The sequence below is a fragment of the Numenius arquata genome, chromosome 2 (assembly GCF_964106895.1).
Source record: "Numenius arquata chromosome 2, bNumArq3.hap1.1, whole genome shotgun sequence".
Lineage (NCBI taxonomy): Eukaryota > Metazoa > Chordata > Aves > Charadriiformes > Scolopacidae > Numenius > Numenius arquata.
This window is the reverse complement of record NC_133577.1, coordinates 8,439,526-8,455,300: the sequence shown is the minus strand read 5'-3', so window position 1 is coordinate 8,455,300 and position 15,775 is coordinate 8,439,526. Positions and strand designations below refer to the sequence as shown.

The following is a 15,775-nucleotide window of genomic DNA, read 5'->3' as shown; positions in this document are numbered from 1 at the left end:
TGACTAACCTAGTGGCCTTCTATGATAGAGTGACTAGGTCAGTAGACAAGGGACAACCTATGGACGTGATATGAGCAGGCAATGTGCACTTGCAGCCCAGAAGGCAAATCACATCCTGGGCTGCATCAAAAGAAGTGTTGCCAGCAGATCCAGAGAGGTGATTCTGCCACTTTACACTGCTCTGGTGAGACCTCACCTGGAGTACTGTGTGTGGGTCTGGAGCCCTCAATACAGAAAGGACATGGACCTGATGGAGAGGGTCCAGAGGAGGGCCACTAAAATGATCAGGGGGTTGGAACACCTCTGCTATGAGGACAGACTGAGGGAGCTGGGGTTGTTCAGCCGGGAGAAGAGGAGGCTCCGGGGAGACCTAATAGCGGCCTTCCAGTACCTGAGGGGGGCCTATAGGAAGGCTGGGGAGGGTCTGTTTACAAAGGCCTGTAGTGACAGGATGAGGGGCAATGGTTTAAAATTGGAGAAGGGGAGATTTAGATTGGATATTAGGAACAAGTTCTTTACCATGAGGGTGGTGGAACACTGGAACAGGTTGCCCAGGGAGGTGGTTGAGGCCCCTTCCCTGGAGATATTCAAAGTGAAGCTCGATGAGGCCCTGGGCAACCTGGTCTAGTTGGGGGTGTCCCTGCTGACTGCGGGGAGGTTGGACTAGATGACCTTTGGAAGTCTCTTCCGGCCTGGACCAATCTATGAATCTATGAATTAGCTGAGTATAACCCTTGTGTATTTCATATTGGTATTGGGATCAATATTGGTTCTTTAGTATTATTAATGTTAATTGTTTAGTTGTATACTATTAAATCTGTCTATATTTCAACCCTCGTGTTTCCTTGTTCCCCCTTCCTGGGCTGAGAAGGGTCATCTGGTGATAAGAATAATTGTGTAATCGACAATAAATTGTTGTGGGTTCCTCAAACCATAACGGCCCGCCTTCCAGGACACCGGTGCTTAAGCCGCCAGCCCACCACCCGACAGGTTCTTGCGATTCCCCCACCCGATTTTTGCATCCTCGGTAGCACTGCAGACGGGGTTAAGGCACCGCCAGTTTAACTGGGAACCTTCCCCACACCCTGAGCAGCCCGAGGAGGGAGGACAACGGTGACACCCGGCGGTTAAACTCCCTCATTACCTCGGCCCAGGAGGGGCCCCGCAGCGCCGCCAAGCGCAAACCCCGTTAGCAGTTAAAGCCGGCGTTTCCCGCTAAGCGTCCCAGCTCCCGGAGAGCCGCCACGTCCCTCTGGAATCTCCCTCAGGCTTTACCTCCTTCCTGCCAGGAAAACCTGAGGGAGAGGGCCCAACCGCCGCCCCACAGCGCCGCAACCGCCTCAGGCCCAACCCCGCCCGCGCGTTGCCCTGGAGACGGTTGCCGCGGCGTCGGCGGCCGCTACGGCTCCCTCAGCGAGCCGCCCGGACCCCACCATGTTGCCCGCCCAACAGCCGGAGATGGCGGCGACGGCGACGGACTCCGCCGTCCCCTACAGCTACTGCAGCCGGCCCCGCTCCCTGCCCGCCCGCCCGAAGTACCGAGCGCCGCCGGACGCCGCCGAGCCGTGAGTGCCCGGTGTCCGGCGGGCCGCGCCATCCAGCCCCCCGCGGCCTGCGCGCCCCGAACGGGCACCGCTGCCGCCCCCTCCTGCCCTTCGCTCCTTCTCCCTCGCCGCCTTTCCCCGGGGAGGGGGATCAGAGGGCTGGAGCACCTCTGCTATGGGGACAGGCTGAGAGAGTTGGGGTTGTTCAGCCTGGAGAAGAGGAGGCTCTGGGGAGACCTTATAGCCCCTTCCAGTACCTAAAGGGGCTACAGGAGAGATGGGGAGGGACTCTTGGTCAGGGAGTGGAGCCATAGAACGAGGGGTAAAGGTTTCAAACTGAAAGAGAGGAGATTTAGATTAGATACTAGGAAGAAATTCTTTCCTGTGAGGGTGGTGAGACACTGGAACAGGTTGCCCAGGGAAGCTGTGGATGCCCCATCCCTGGAGGTGTTCAAGGCCAGGCTGGATGGGGCTTTGAGCAACCTGCTCTAGTGGGAGGTGTCCCTGCCCATGGCAGGGGGGTTGGAACTCGATGATCTTTAAGGTCCCTTCCAACTCTAACCATTCATCTGTCAGGGGAAACTCTCACCTCTGGCCCTTCCAAGCCCTTCTGGCCTGTTTGAGGTGTTTATATATAAACGTACAGGTTGCAGCTCTGTAACCACAACTGCCTTGTGCTTGATGTCGCAGAGAGAAGGAACTTCCTCGTTACGTCCACTTGATGTATGACAGGAGAGTGGTGCGTGGCAACACTTATGCCCTTCAAGTCGTACCTGTGGTATGTCTTTTATGTAGTTTGTACTGCAGCATTGTTGAAAACTAATAGATAGGACAGGAAAACTGTTCCTTACTAATAATTTTAACTACTGAAGCTGTAATTTTACTTAAAGCGTTTCACACAGTCACAAGCTCTCCAGTTAAACTAGTATGCAACTGTTTTCAGCCTTTCTTCAAAGTACTTAGTTTCCTATGACATTCTGTATTTATGACTTTTTTTTTTTTAGGTACTTGATTCCCCCTCTCCCCCCATTTCTTTAATGTAATGATGGCTGACATGCATCATCTGTTACCGTATGCATCCACAGGTGTTATCAGTGAGAGTGGCAGCTTTTGGGAAATTAAGTCTTGGGGTAGACTTTAGCTTACTCTACTAAAGAAGCAGAGCTAGATAGTCCTGCTGTATGTAAAGCTGCTTGTATGGAGGCAAAAGTATTTAATTTATCCTGATACAGTAGTAAATGTTTTAGTGATACTTTATTGTCAGATAATATTTCTATATAGATACTCTGATCATATAAGGGTTTAAAGCAGTCTGTATTTTTAAAAGCTACTTTGTGTTGTTCAGTAGCTGTTTCTTAGGGTGAATTTCACCTGTCTTCTGTTTCAGAAGTTCAAAAGTGATGTTCGTTTCAATCCACAAACACAGTACTGAAAATAAAAGTTAGTATGGGTTTCTTTTGCTTCATCAGCAATAAAGAACCTATAATTTTCATCTAGCAAACAATTCTGCTGATAATATGATAACGGGGTTTAAGTCCATTTGACCTTCTTAAAGCTTTACCTAGAAACTCTCACTTGTCAGCAAGAATGTGCCATTTTAATATACTTTATGTTGCAAAGCCAAGTTCTGTATAAAATATCCACTTCCTAATAGCAACTGATTGCTCTTAGTGTGAGATGCCATTAGTATGTGCCTGTAGGCAGCTAGCACACCTCATTAGTTTCATGCCATACAGTCTTTAAGGTAACTGAAAATTTAGGGTCAGGACCTAGAAAAGTAAATTCAAAATGCTAGATTTGTAGCATTAAAATCAACCAACTACCTTCACTTTTCTACAGAGAAGAAATTAGTATCATTTCCAAGTACGAAGTGTAATCTGGTTTGTATGGTTTTTTTTTTTCTTCTTCATTCCTGCTCAGAGTACCCAACCCACTCTCCTTGAGATTCAAAGGCAGAGGGAAGCACGGAGAAGAGCACTGGCTAGAAAGCGCACAAAAGAGCAAATGCAATCAAGAACACCTGAGCCTGTGGAAGGCAGAGAGCATGTTCATGTGCAGACGGGTAAAAGACTGAATTTTTTAAAAATTCATCTGAAAAAAAAACTTGCTGATTTATATTCACTTAGTAAATTGATGGTGCAGTTGGTAGAATCACACAGGGTTAAGGTTAGAATCATAGAATTCTAGAATCAGAGGTTCTCTAATTCTTTCCATTATAACCCCTTATTTTTAGTTGTATTTAATAAACGTGGCTAATTAGTGACATTTTCCCAGAGGCTCTGTTTTTCAGTTTTCAGTGTAGATTCTTGACCACTAGTCAAGACTTCTTCATTTATTCTTTCCTTTTCCAGTATTGTCAGAGAAGTTTGGTATATGCTTAAAATAGAGGCGTTTTAAAAAATTTTGCTTAAGAATGCAGTTTTATGTAATAATAAAACTACTATTAGAAACTGGGGGACGCACCCTAATTTAGAATAGGAAACTGCCCTATTTGTGGTAAAACAATTTTATTTGTTGGAAAACCAAAAGTTGCCAGTGGGGTAATCATGAGGTGAGTGTATTGTTGTGCCCTCTGAAAATCCTTTCAGATTGGACTGAGTTACAAATGGGAAAAAGCTGTGTTACTCGCTAATCAGACATGGTCTTTGGCTGCTGAACGCTCCCTCTGCCCCAGCCCCGCCAAACCTCCTACACCACCTCCAATGCCCACAGCAGCTTTTCACCATCCAAATACTGCTGGACGCAGAAGGAGGCTATCTAGTGTGGAAGTCCTTCTTTCATATCCTTCCCACTGACTAGTGCAGATAATTTTAAGTACTTTGAGGGTTCTTTGAGGGTGGCAGAGCACTGGAACAGGCTGCCCAGACAGGTGGTGGAGTCTTTGTCTCTGGAGACATTCAAAACCTGCCTGGTTTTGAACCTGCCTGGTTCCTGTGCAACCTGCTCTAGGTGGGCCTTTTCTGGCAGGGGGGGTTGGACTAGATGATCTCCAGATGTCCCTTCCAACCCCATGTGATTCTGTGGTACTCCACAGACCTTATTAGCTGAGCCAGGCTATTTATCTCTGCAGTAGGAGACAGTTATAATTCAAATCAAGCACATGTTGTTATAGATGTGTGGTTACCTCAAAGCCACTTCTGGTGGGGTCAGAAGTAGAGCATCATTCTTTAACCCCAACAGATCCAGTGTTCTGGTTTGCTGCATAGAATGGCAAAAAATACGTGTTTCCAGTATTACTCATTAGTACATAGTCAATCATTATCCCTTTTTCAAATTGTCCTATCCCGTTGACTCTACTAAGAATTGCTTATTCTGCAAGGTGGGCTGAAATGGGCCAGACTGACTTTTGAAACCTACTAAGTGAAATGCCATTTTAGGAAGTGCACCAGACATTACAGAGAATGTGACATCAGATGGCCTATGCAGCAAGCTGATCTATGTTTTAAGTTGAGGTGTCTTTTTTTTTTATTTATTTATTTTATAGAAAGCAATTTTTTTGCACTCTTTGGATATAATTCACTCTATAGAGTCATCAAAAATAGTTAACAGTTAAAATAAAAAGAATCCAACTTACATCATTCATTGTGCTTTTATTTCTAGAGCTGTATTTGGAAGAGATTAGTGACCGGGTAATAGAGGTTGATATAGAGTGTCAAACAGATGCATTTTTGGACAGACCAGCCACTCCGCTCTTCATACCAGCCAAAACAGGAAAAGACGTGGCCACGCAAATAGAAGAAGGAGAGGTATGAAGTGAAGTCAGATCTGCAAGTGCTGTCAAACCATGTCTCCCATACAAAACATGTTTCCGATGCAAAATTGAGGCAGAAGCAGAAAGAAACTTATCCTCACAGAACATGTGAAAAAGAAGAAAAGTCTCTGATGTCTGCTGTGAGGTTAAGTGCAAAAGTAAGAAAGGTGCTTCTCCATGTGCACTGGTTCTGCTGCTTTCAGCTAAGAACTGCAATGCTGAGAAATGCTCTCTCCTATAGAAAGAGTTTCCAGCCCGAGAAGGGTCTGGAAATCCAGAGGTGAGCAGAAATAGGGTCCAGGTGAGTGCTCTGCTTCTCCCTGGCAGCCCCCACAGTGGCTGGGGTAGGGTGTGTGGTGTCTCACTCCAGCCCACTCATCACTGAGCCACCAGCTGCATTTATGCTTCTGGCTTTGGCTGTCACTGGGTCCCCACCTGCGTGTCTCAGGCCTGCCTTCAGCACATGGGCTTTGTTCATCCTCCTCTTCTCCTTGCCAAGATGCCAGGACTGATTGTGATCAAGGGTTGTTTGTCTCTGTTTCCTTGACTCCCATCCTCAGTTGTTTGACTTCGACATTGAAGTCAAGCCAATCCTGGAAGTGTTGGTTGGGAAAACGATTGAGCAAGCTTTGCTGGAAGTCATGGAAGAAGAAGAGCTGGCCCAGCTGTGGGCACGCCAGCGTGCCTATGCAGAGCTGCGTAATGCAGAGCTTGCTGAAGCACAGCGCCTGGAAGAGCAGGACAGGCGATACAGAGAGGAGAAGGTAGGACTTCCTAAGAGAAAAACAGGCCTGTCTGAATGCTTATCAGAAGAGAAAAAAACATTTCCAGTACCAAAAGACTAGCTGTGAAATAAGCTGGATGTGCCCAAAAAGGGTATTATCAAGTTTGATATTCCTCAAAGCATTTTGGTGCCATACAGCTGCACTCTGCCGTTTGCTCTCATGCGCGAGCACGACATTGTTGTGTTTATTCGGAGCAGTCATGCTCCAGGGAACTGGTGTACTCCCAACACCTGACTGAGAAGCCAAACCCAACAGTACCCTTTGTACCTAGTGCAGCTGTTACTCAAACCTTTTCATTATAATAACTGCTAAATGAATAGTCATGGAGCTTGAAAGTAAGAGAGGCACCTCCTAGTCTTTCACACTCAATGCGTGCACTACTGGATGTGCACACATGCCTCTCAAGATCTCCAAGTATTAAGCTGTATTAGTACTATCTAGTAAATAGAAAGGGCAAGTCTTAATTACTCGCTATTCCTCAGCCTTATATATTTGGGGTTTTTTTTCCATGTTTTCCTGGACCAATATGAATTTTAATCTTTAATTATATCAAATAGGATATAAAATTGGAAAGATGAAAAGTTCAGGAAATCCTGACTCAACTTCATCTTATTCCAAGGCCAACGATCAGCTTTATCTGCAATAATAAACCAAAGAATCATAAGATGAATGCATATTAAGGTATCAGAGAAGGGTCTCATTTGGCCAGCTACAAGTCCCTTATTTTACAGACTTGCCAAAATCAGAAAAGGTATGCCAAAGGAATGTGTTCCCCTGTAGTCCTTCTGCTCTTTAGTACTCCATAGATTGAGTACAAGTTTGCTTTCAAGCACTTGTTCATATGAGAAATTTTTGTGAAAGTTAGAGGCCATAAGCATCAGTACTCTTAGCTTTGCTATTTCTCACACTGTAATCATTCTTCAAAAACTAGATCAAAGGAGTAATGGCTAAAGGCCTGAAAGTTTTACATGCAATATTGTCTTGACAGGAACGTCGCAAACTCCAGCACATGCAAATGCTGCAGAAACAGAAAGAGACCACAGAGAAAATTGCAGCTCGGGCATTCGCTCAGCGTTACCTGAGTGATCTCATTCCCGCAGTCTTCAACAATCTTCGTGACAGTGGGTTTTTTTATGACCCTATAGAAAGAGGTTTGTATTTTATTTTAGTTTTCTAATACGTGAACTGAGAAATGCAAAGGTCAAAACAACCATAAAACATAGCTTATTGTTGTATGATTTAGAATAATGTCACAAGACTTTATTCATTTACATTTGTGGATGAAGATGTAGTTTCCAAACTAAAATTTTTGAAACAAACATTGGTCATCTATACAAGTAATCAAGAATAAGCAAGAGCTGACAGTGTTACAATGAGAGGAGGTGCTTTGAACTGGAGAGAAATAAATGGGTGGTTAGGATTGGTAGAGCAGAGAGAGATCCAAATTGAAGTAAATGTATTTTGATACAATTAAATCTATATGTCATTCTTTGATAATGATTATCAGAGTAATGGAGAAATTATTCAATTATAATTTGGCCCTGAAAATAACTTTGGAGTTGTACACTGGTAACATCCAAGCTTTTAGAATCAGCATTTCTGATAGGCTACCTTGCTGCACCCCGTTTCCCCAGGCAATGTACAGGTGCCCAGACCACAGTTTGGGAGCAGATACACTCTCTCCAGAACAAGTCATGGGGCAAATGCAGAAACAGTATATTTTGCAAACAGGGCAGGCTTTGGGACCATGGCATACAAAGAGCATGATTTGAGAAATACATGGGTAAGCAAGAGCTCTTTAGTCAGAGGGAACAAATGCTTTCAGCTGACCAGAAGCCAGATGTCTTTGGAAAGCAAGGCAGGAAATGTTATTCTTCTGACTTGTTCAGGGTAGTTATTTTCATCTCACTAGAACATTACTGTGTATCTCATCTGTGCTAGCCCTTCAAGGGTGCCAGACCCCTTTGAAAATCAACCGAAGTTGAGAGGACTCTGGTCTGGGTTCATAACAATGAGGAACCTTAGTAAGAGATGCAGGAGATAAGAAACTCGACAACACCTGAGAGATTTAATCTGGTCCTTGCAAAGAAAGCGTCTTTTGCCAAGGTTGTTTATCCCTTAATGATCATAGCAAATGAAAAACAGCTTCAAGATCCTGTTGCTCATCCTTAATAAAAAAAAATTTTTTCTTTCTTTCTTCCTGCTAAACGCTTACAGATATTGAGACAGAATTCCTTCCGTGGCTGATGACAGAGGTGGAAGAAACACTAGAGAGGAAGGTTCTGGGGAGGACAATGCTTGACTGTAAGTTACCAAATCCTGGAATGTAATCTGAGCTGCTTGATGTTCTTGATTGTTTTTTCCCCACTGAGAACAAATATCACATTTTACAAGGTCATTGTGAGTTAAGGTAGCAGGTGTCATTTTAGAAAGAACTCCAAGTACCCATGGCTTTTTGTGTTAGGTTTTTTTTTTTTTTACTATATTAAAACATTTTTAATGTTGGAAAACTACTACTACATATGCTTAGGTAATTGATTTTCAGCTGAAATAATGGAAGCGTCAGTCATGCTGCACTACTTTCTCTCCGCTGGCTTTATACTGTTTGAGATGTGTTGATGCTGGGAGATGTAATACATTTGGCAGGAGCAGAATAGTTAAAGAAGACCAATTATTTTCTCTGCTATGTAACTTTTTTTTCCCCCATGTGTTACACGGCCATCGTCGCTGTGCTGTTCTCTGTAGCGTGCCTGATAGTGCCGGTGGGAACACAAAAGCTCATCCTGCCTACAGCCATGTGTATACCACAAAAGTCTCTTAACTTGTTTGTGTGAGCTCCCTGAGCTACAGAGTAATATGTTCATCCTACATGAAAGGAGAAGAGAGGGATAATCATAGGCCGTGGCTGACTGAGAAGTCAAGTAACCAGCATTTTTCATCAAAACAAAGGCTTACCTCCTCAGCAGTCAATAATCATGTCACAGCATCACAGAATGGTTTGAGTTGGAAGGGACCTTAAAGATCTAGTTCCAGCCCCCCTGCCATGGGCAGGGACGCCTCCCACTAGACCAGGATACTCAAAGCCCCATCCAGCCTGGCCTTCAATACCTCCAGGGATGCGGGAACACTTCCAGGGATGGGGAATGTCCTTGCTTTTGAAATAGTTTAAAATATCAGCCATCTTTTGGGCTAATTCAAGCTAAGTATTCAGGTTCTTTTATTAGTCAGTCTTCACAGGCTGTAGTTGAAATACATGAACAATCTAAACTCTGCCTTGTGTGGAAACACAAAATTATGATAAATGCATGTCCACTATGGTGGTCCTAGACCAAACCACTTTTTATACTTGCATTACATCTTTCATTCCTATAGTTTTCCTCCTGCTGTGATTTTTGGTTTGAATAACAATTGTGTTTGTTTCCTTTGGGTTTATTTTCTGTTTAACCAGGATGCTTTGTTAGGATATAGTTTGGATAATTACAGCTGGTCTGTTAGGTGTTTCATCCTGTGATATATGTGCTGGTACGTACACTCAAGGTTCACTTCATGTAGCTTCTTCAGAAGGGAGGGAATTTTCTCTCCTTTTAAGAAAGAATTATTTTATGAGACTATTTAATAAACATCCCAAGGAGAATGCTGCTGCATTGATGATGTGAGATGGATGAGAACATCTATCATATTCCTATTAAATCTTTCTGTTTAATTTTTTAAGCAAGTATTGTGGTCTTGAACCAGACACACAGGGCACCTGGAGCAGGCCAATAAGTGATAACAGCAGCCCCTGATTTACCCTCTGTATTTCCTGACTTATACCCAATCACCCACTGTTGACTAAACATCATCTCTGCAAAAGGAACTGTAAATTAGATTGTCCAAGTTTTGTAGAGGCAGACACAGCCCTGGCTGAGATAGTTTGTGGCTTCTTCCCCCACTTACGGAGAAGCGTAGGAATAATCTCTAAGGATCCATTTTCAACACATTTGAATGAATATGCTCCTTAAAGAATTTATTTTGTTACTGTTACTGTGAACTACAAGGGAAGCACCCATAGTGTAAGGCAGAAATGTTTGTCCTCTTAGAGAAATCAACCCATGAATTAACAATGAAACTCTTTTTAGTACCTGTACATTGTCCTATTTTCTGTGTTACACTTCTCTTCCTTCATTGTTGGCCTCTGTTTTTCGTGTTTAAATGATGTAAATCAAAGTGAGTGTTGACTTTTTTTTTTTGTTGTTGTGGTTGTGTTCTTTGATTTGGAAAGGGTATAATATTTAGAAAAAAATACAAAGGCTAAACAGCAATAGGTGCTTTACAGCTGCTTTTCAGAAAGATGAAATCTTGTGATGACTCCCATAGTTCCAGTATTTCCCACTGCCAAAGCCATCATGCTGTGTGCAACCTGGCTAGTCCTTGTTACTGGCGGGGTGAACTGCTCCAGAAGTGAGGAACAACTGTGAGGAAATGAACAAAACTATCCAGGTGAACCCTTTCAAATCACTGCTTTCAGTGTAAACTGCTCATTCGGCTGGAACTAGGCTACAGCAGCAGGGATGTTTTTTCTCATTCTAGTACTCTTTCATTTCTTGTGTTACTTTTGGTGTTGTTTTTTTATCCCTGTTCAAGATGTTATAGATCAGTAATATATAAAGTAATCTCAAATCATAGGGTTTTTTCCTCCATGTTTGCTAATGGTGGCTTTCTCTGTTTCAGCCTTGATTAGTACAGTGGTTGAAAAACGCCTAGATGCATTTAGCCATAAACCTCTGCCTGATCAGACAGAGGCACCTGCTGAAGAGCCTGAGCCAACAGAGGCAGCACCCCAGGAGGCCGGTGAGACAGATGCTGCTGACCAACTGGTCGCAGAGGAGGAAGAGACTGATCCACCGGTCGCAGAGGAGGAAGAGACTGATCCACCGGTCACAGAGAAGGAAGAGACTGACCAACTTGTTGCTGAAGAACAGCTTTCACGTCGCACCTCTTTCCAGTTAGAAGAGGCAGATCAAGCAGGAACAGAGGATTTGGAAATTGAGTAACAAGCAGGCAAGTCATCAAGCAAATGGAGATGAATCGCTTAGCTGGAAGAAGAAACTAATTCCTATCTATTTACAAGTATTGTGCCCTAGCCATGCTGAAGGATGAACCCAAGCAGCAGTGGAGCATTAAAGTGTGTTTTCTGTATGCTGGCATTGCTGATTTCAGGCTGTAAGAAGCAAGACAGAGGTTACTAGTGCAATGAATGGCAGTGAAATGCCATCCCCTTCTACACAATGCAGTCCATCAAAAAACTGGGATGTTTACAGTTGAAAAGTAATGCTGTCCCACACCCCGTGCTAGGAGGTGTGGGACATGGTGGGTGGTGGGTGTCATGAGAGGGACATTGACAGCATCTTAATAACCTTTGCAAGTACTTTGATAATGTTCTCAGAGCAGAATTTCCTTACTTTCCCTGTTTTGAAACATAACTGCTATGGCACTTAGATAAATTTCTTGTCAGTCATGTTAGTCTCTCCTTTCCTGACAAACTTAGATGGACATCTCAGCAGGTAATAGAGCAAAGGCTGTTGTTGCTCTTAAAGTTCCAAGAGTTATCTGCCACTGGGAATTTCTGCCCAGTGCAAAATCCTCCCTAGCCTCCTGGCTCCCAGAGCCCTGGTGAGGGGTTGGAGCCATGTGCTAAGTCCAGCCTCAGGTTTTTTTTATAATTGTCCTTTCCTGCCATTTCACTGGAAACAGTACCAGACATGATTGACAACGTGGTGGCCTGCACTGCCACATGTATGTGTCTGTTCACAGGACAACTCCATAAGTAGGGCATTCCCCCTCATCAAAGCACATCTGTGCTCCATTGCAGCAACATCGTTTCCTTCCTGGCTGTGGCAAAAGTCCTGCCTTGTCTAGACTGCTTTGTGCTACCTCCTCTCTGCAGGTCAGAGGAGATGTGTGCTAACCCAGCAGGCCAGTGGGATGTCAGGAATGAAACCTGTAGAGACAAGCACCTGCTCCACATCTCATGCCCTCAAAAGGGACGTCCAGGCTTTTCACTCGACCACTTGTATGTGTGGCCTCACAGGCACACTCTGCCTTCCCTCCATCCTAGGCTAGGACATCCACTGATAATCAGGGCAGCTGTTGCTGACATGGAAAATGCTCCTTGGAAGGTGTCAGGTGTTCAATTCTCTCTGTAGATAGTAGAAAATCAGAAGTAATGGGATGTAACCACCAAAAAATGCACTAAGTGGTTTGGTGTAATATGAATGTGTTAAAACTGAGAGTTTGGAGTCACATAGTATAGACTGTAGATAGACATACCCATGGATGCTTTTCAAAGCTGGAATATTCCCCTGTAAACTCCTCCTCTGTTTGCTAAGTTGACAGTATGTCAACAAAGCATGCTTGTTTTTTCATTTTTGTTTGATTCCTCAAGGCATCCAGCAAAATGTGTTACATATACAAAGTTAAGGTAGTTGGTGCTCACTACATCTGTCTATAAGTTTCTAAGAAGAATTTATTTTTATGACTGGAATTGAAACTCTGATTTAGGCATTGGAGTCAGTGGGAGATTTACCTCAGATTCAGTAGGACCAAGATTTTGCATTGTTTTTTATTTCCTCCATCATTATGGAGACTCGTGTCATGACTTCAGGTAAATAACTTCAGGCTAATCTTATCTAGAGAACTAAAAAGGCTTTGTGACATGATTCATGAGAATTGTAAATGTTTCAGCTCATTTTTGGGACACTGTATGTCAGTTTTAAGGATTCCTCATTACTAAATGATTGCTTTGTCATGTATTTACAGGAGACTTAGCGTAAGCTAGAGGACTGCCATGGATCATTCCTGAAAAGATTCAAGCTAATGCTGACTTGAATGTTTTGTTTAGGAAGGTTATGAGAGGAAGGTGATCACCTGGAATGTTCTCATTTTTGTCACTCCTGCTTTGATTGCTAGAAAATTTACTTGAAGTGTTGAATTATCCTATTTAAATAGGTTGTGCCATTATTATGTATTCTTAAATTACTATAAAAAAATAATGAATTGTATGCCATCCATTTTTACTTCATTAGAATGTATAGAATGTGTATTGTGGGAGAGTTTGCTGTAACGCACTCAGGCTGTATGGCACAGGACTTGCCGCTGGCAGGGTGGCTCAGGGGCTGGCGTGCAGGTGGCTAGGGGAGCCACTCTAGTTGAGCACCACCTCCCCACGGGGATCCTTCCTGATGCCCTTCCTCTCCAAATCCTCTTTCTCTGGTCTGTGTCCCCAGCAGCAGCTGTCCCCAGCAGATGGGTAAGGCTGTGAGGTGGCCAGCTCTGCACCCACAGTGGCATGGGGGAGGCTTGCCGGTCTGTAGCTTTGCTCCCTGCTCAGCACCACAGCAGCGTGTCCCTCGAGTGGGTGCGTGGGTGCAAGGAGGAGCAGAGGGGACAGAGGGAGACGGTGCTGCAGGCACTAGAGGGCAGGACAGGCCACAGCAATCAGCTGTGGAGACATGTATAAAGACACTGGTGTCGCATGTTGTACACCCTGCACTAGCGGCACGCATCTGGACTTCCCTCTTCTGATAAACCCCAAAGGTGTTGACCTTTTGCAAAATTTCCTCATAACATGAGGAGCTAACACGTAGGGTCACCCAACATAGTCCACACTAAGATCATAGAATCACAGAATGGTTTGGGTTGGAAGGGACTTTTAAAGATCCTGCCAGGCTGGGTACCTGTCAGCAAAAGCCTCAAACAGTGGTGTGTGTGCACAGTGGGGCTTCCGATCTTTGTGTGTTTTTATCAAAAGCAGCTGTTTGCAATATGACTGTATCCATGTGTTCTCCATCTATTGATTTCTCTGCAAAGAGCCAAAGCATTAGTCCAACAACCAGCTCAGCAGTTTAGCTCCATGTTTACTTCAACACCTACTTGAGAAGTGGGAAAGACATTGAGACTTACTACCTGGCCCTGATTGAGTTTGGGAATCTTCTTGTTAGTGATGGACCAAAGTGGACTCTCTGCAGTTCTCCATTGCACGCTGACAGACTGGGAGCACTCTGTTGAGTGTAAAATTGGTTTGCTGGTGACAGAATTCACAGGTTTCAAGAGCTGCAGAGAGAATGGATAAAAAGAATACACCTATGAAAGTATTTGCTCGCTTGCTTATATGCATATGTTAAACATGGACCTCAACTTATCCATCTTTAATGGCTACAGCCTTGGGAGCCCACCGAAGCTGTATTACTTATTACTACAGTGCTTATTATTACAGTGCTATTACTTTATTACTTCTTGAGGGGGAATCTGATCGATGCCTATAAATATTTAAGGGGTGGGTGTCAAGAGGATGGGGCCAGTCTTTTTTCAGTAGTGCCCAGTGACAGGACAAGAGGTAATGAGTTAGTTAAAGTTAACAAACTTTAACATAGGAAGTTCCATCCAAACATGAGGAGGAACTTCTTCACTTTGAGGGTGGCAGAGCACTGGAACAGGCTGCCCAGAGAAGTGGTGGAGTCTCCATCTCTGGAGACATTCAAAACCCGCCTGCGCACGTTCCTGTGCAACCTGCTCTGGGTGGACCTGCTTTGGCAGGGGGGTTGGACTAGATGATCTCCAGAGGTCCCTTCCAACCCTATATCATTCTGTGATTTGTTCTGTACTTTAACAGCAGCAATATACAGCAACAGCCCTGTGGTGCTCACAAAACCATGGTGATTCCCGTCCTGCCCTCCTGCAGGAGACACCCTTAGACCAGTAGGACAGTATCTATCATAGTGAAATAATGAAACTCACCGTCAGGGCTGCTTTATTGGTACAAACCAGAAGCTGGACGTGGCCTGGAGTACCTTTCAGTCGTCTAGCTGTGATGCTGCTTTATTGCAGTATTATTCTAGTTATAAACTGCCTTATGGTTAAACGCGGAGAGCTTGCCCTAGGAAGCAAGGCTGAAGGAACTGGGTGTGTTCTCCCTGGAGAAGAGAAGGCTCGGCTGGATCTGATTGTGGTTTTCCAATGAAAAAGGTGGAAGCATCTCCACATAACAGGATGTGGGATGACCCATAACAGGACAAGAAGGCACAGCCACGAGTCACTCCAGGGGACATGCCAGCGCCCCTCAGCCTGCCAGGGCACAAGTCTGCAACAAACCTCCAAGATAATGAAGCAAAATCGGTATCTGTGCAGGAAATCCTTAGTGCTGTGAGGTGCCTTCCTTGGCAGTAGCTACCGACGCCAGCGCAGATGAGGGGTTTGTGTGGATCCCGACAAGAACGGACACCTCCGTGCTCCACAGCCGGTGGGAAAGCCGCGGGCCGGACAAGTTTCCCGGCAGCAGACCAAGCCCTCGGGCACCGGCGGCCGAGCTGCACCCCGACCGGGATGCCTGGGCCCGGCCTGGCCCTTCCCGACGGTCCCGGAGAACCGCTCCCCGCGGGCAGTCCCGCCGCGGCCCTGCCGCTCCGGCGGGGCGGGGCGGGGAGGGGACGCGGCCCGCCCGCCCCTCGGCCCGGCCCTCCTCCGCCCCGCCCGCTGCCGGCCCGCCGCCAGGCGTCTCCCCGGGACCGGGAACCGCCGCGGGGACGGGAGGAGTCGTCGCCGCCGCTACCGCTCTGCTCCCCGGCCGGGCGCTGGGGGAGCGGGCGGGCGGCGCCCGCGGAGCTGGGCCATGAGGTGAGCAAGGGCCGCGCCGGGGGCGGCAGGTGAGCGGGGAGGCG

General features: G+C 45.4%; 1 protein-coding gene across 1 annotated transcript; it reads left to right on the top strand.

Moving 5' to 3' along the window:
* Positions 1–1,434: 1,434 nt before the first annotated feature.
* RSPH3 (radial spoke head 3) lies at positions 1,435–11,113 on the top strand. Its single transcript, XM_074168978.1, has 9 exons — positions 1,435–1,565; positions 2,235–2,322; positions 3,465–3,606; positions 5,145–5,290; positions 5,856–6,059; positions 7,069–7,231; positions 8,298–8,384; positions 10,791–10,966; positions 11,015–11,113. Exons 1-9 carry the CDS (start codon positions 1,435–1,437, stop codon positions 11,111–11,113), a joined length of 1,236 nt encoding a protein of 411 aa, XP_074025079.1.
* The last annotated feature ends 4,662 nt before the right edge of the window (positions 11,114–15,775 follow it).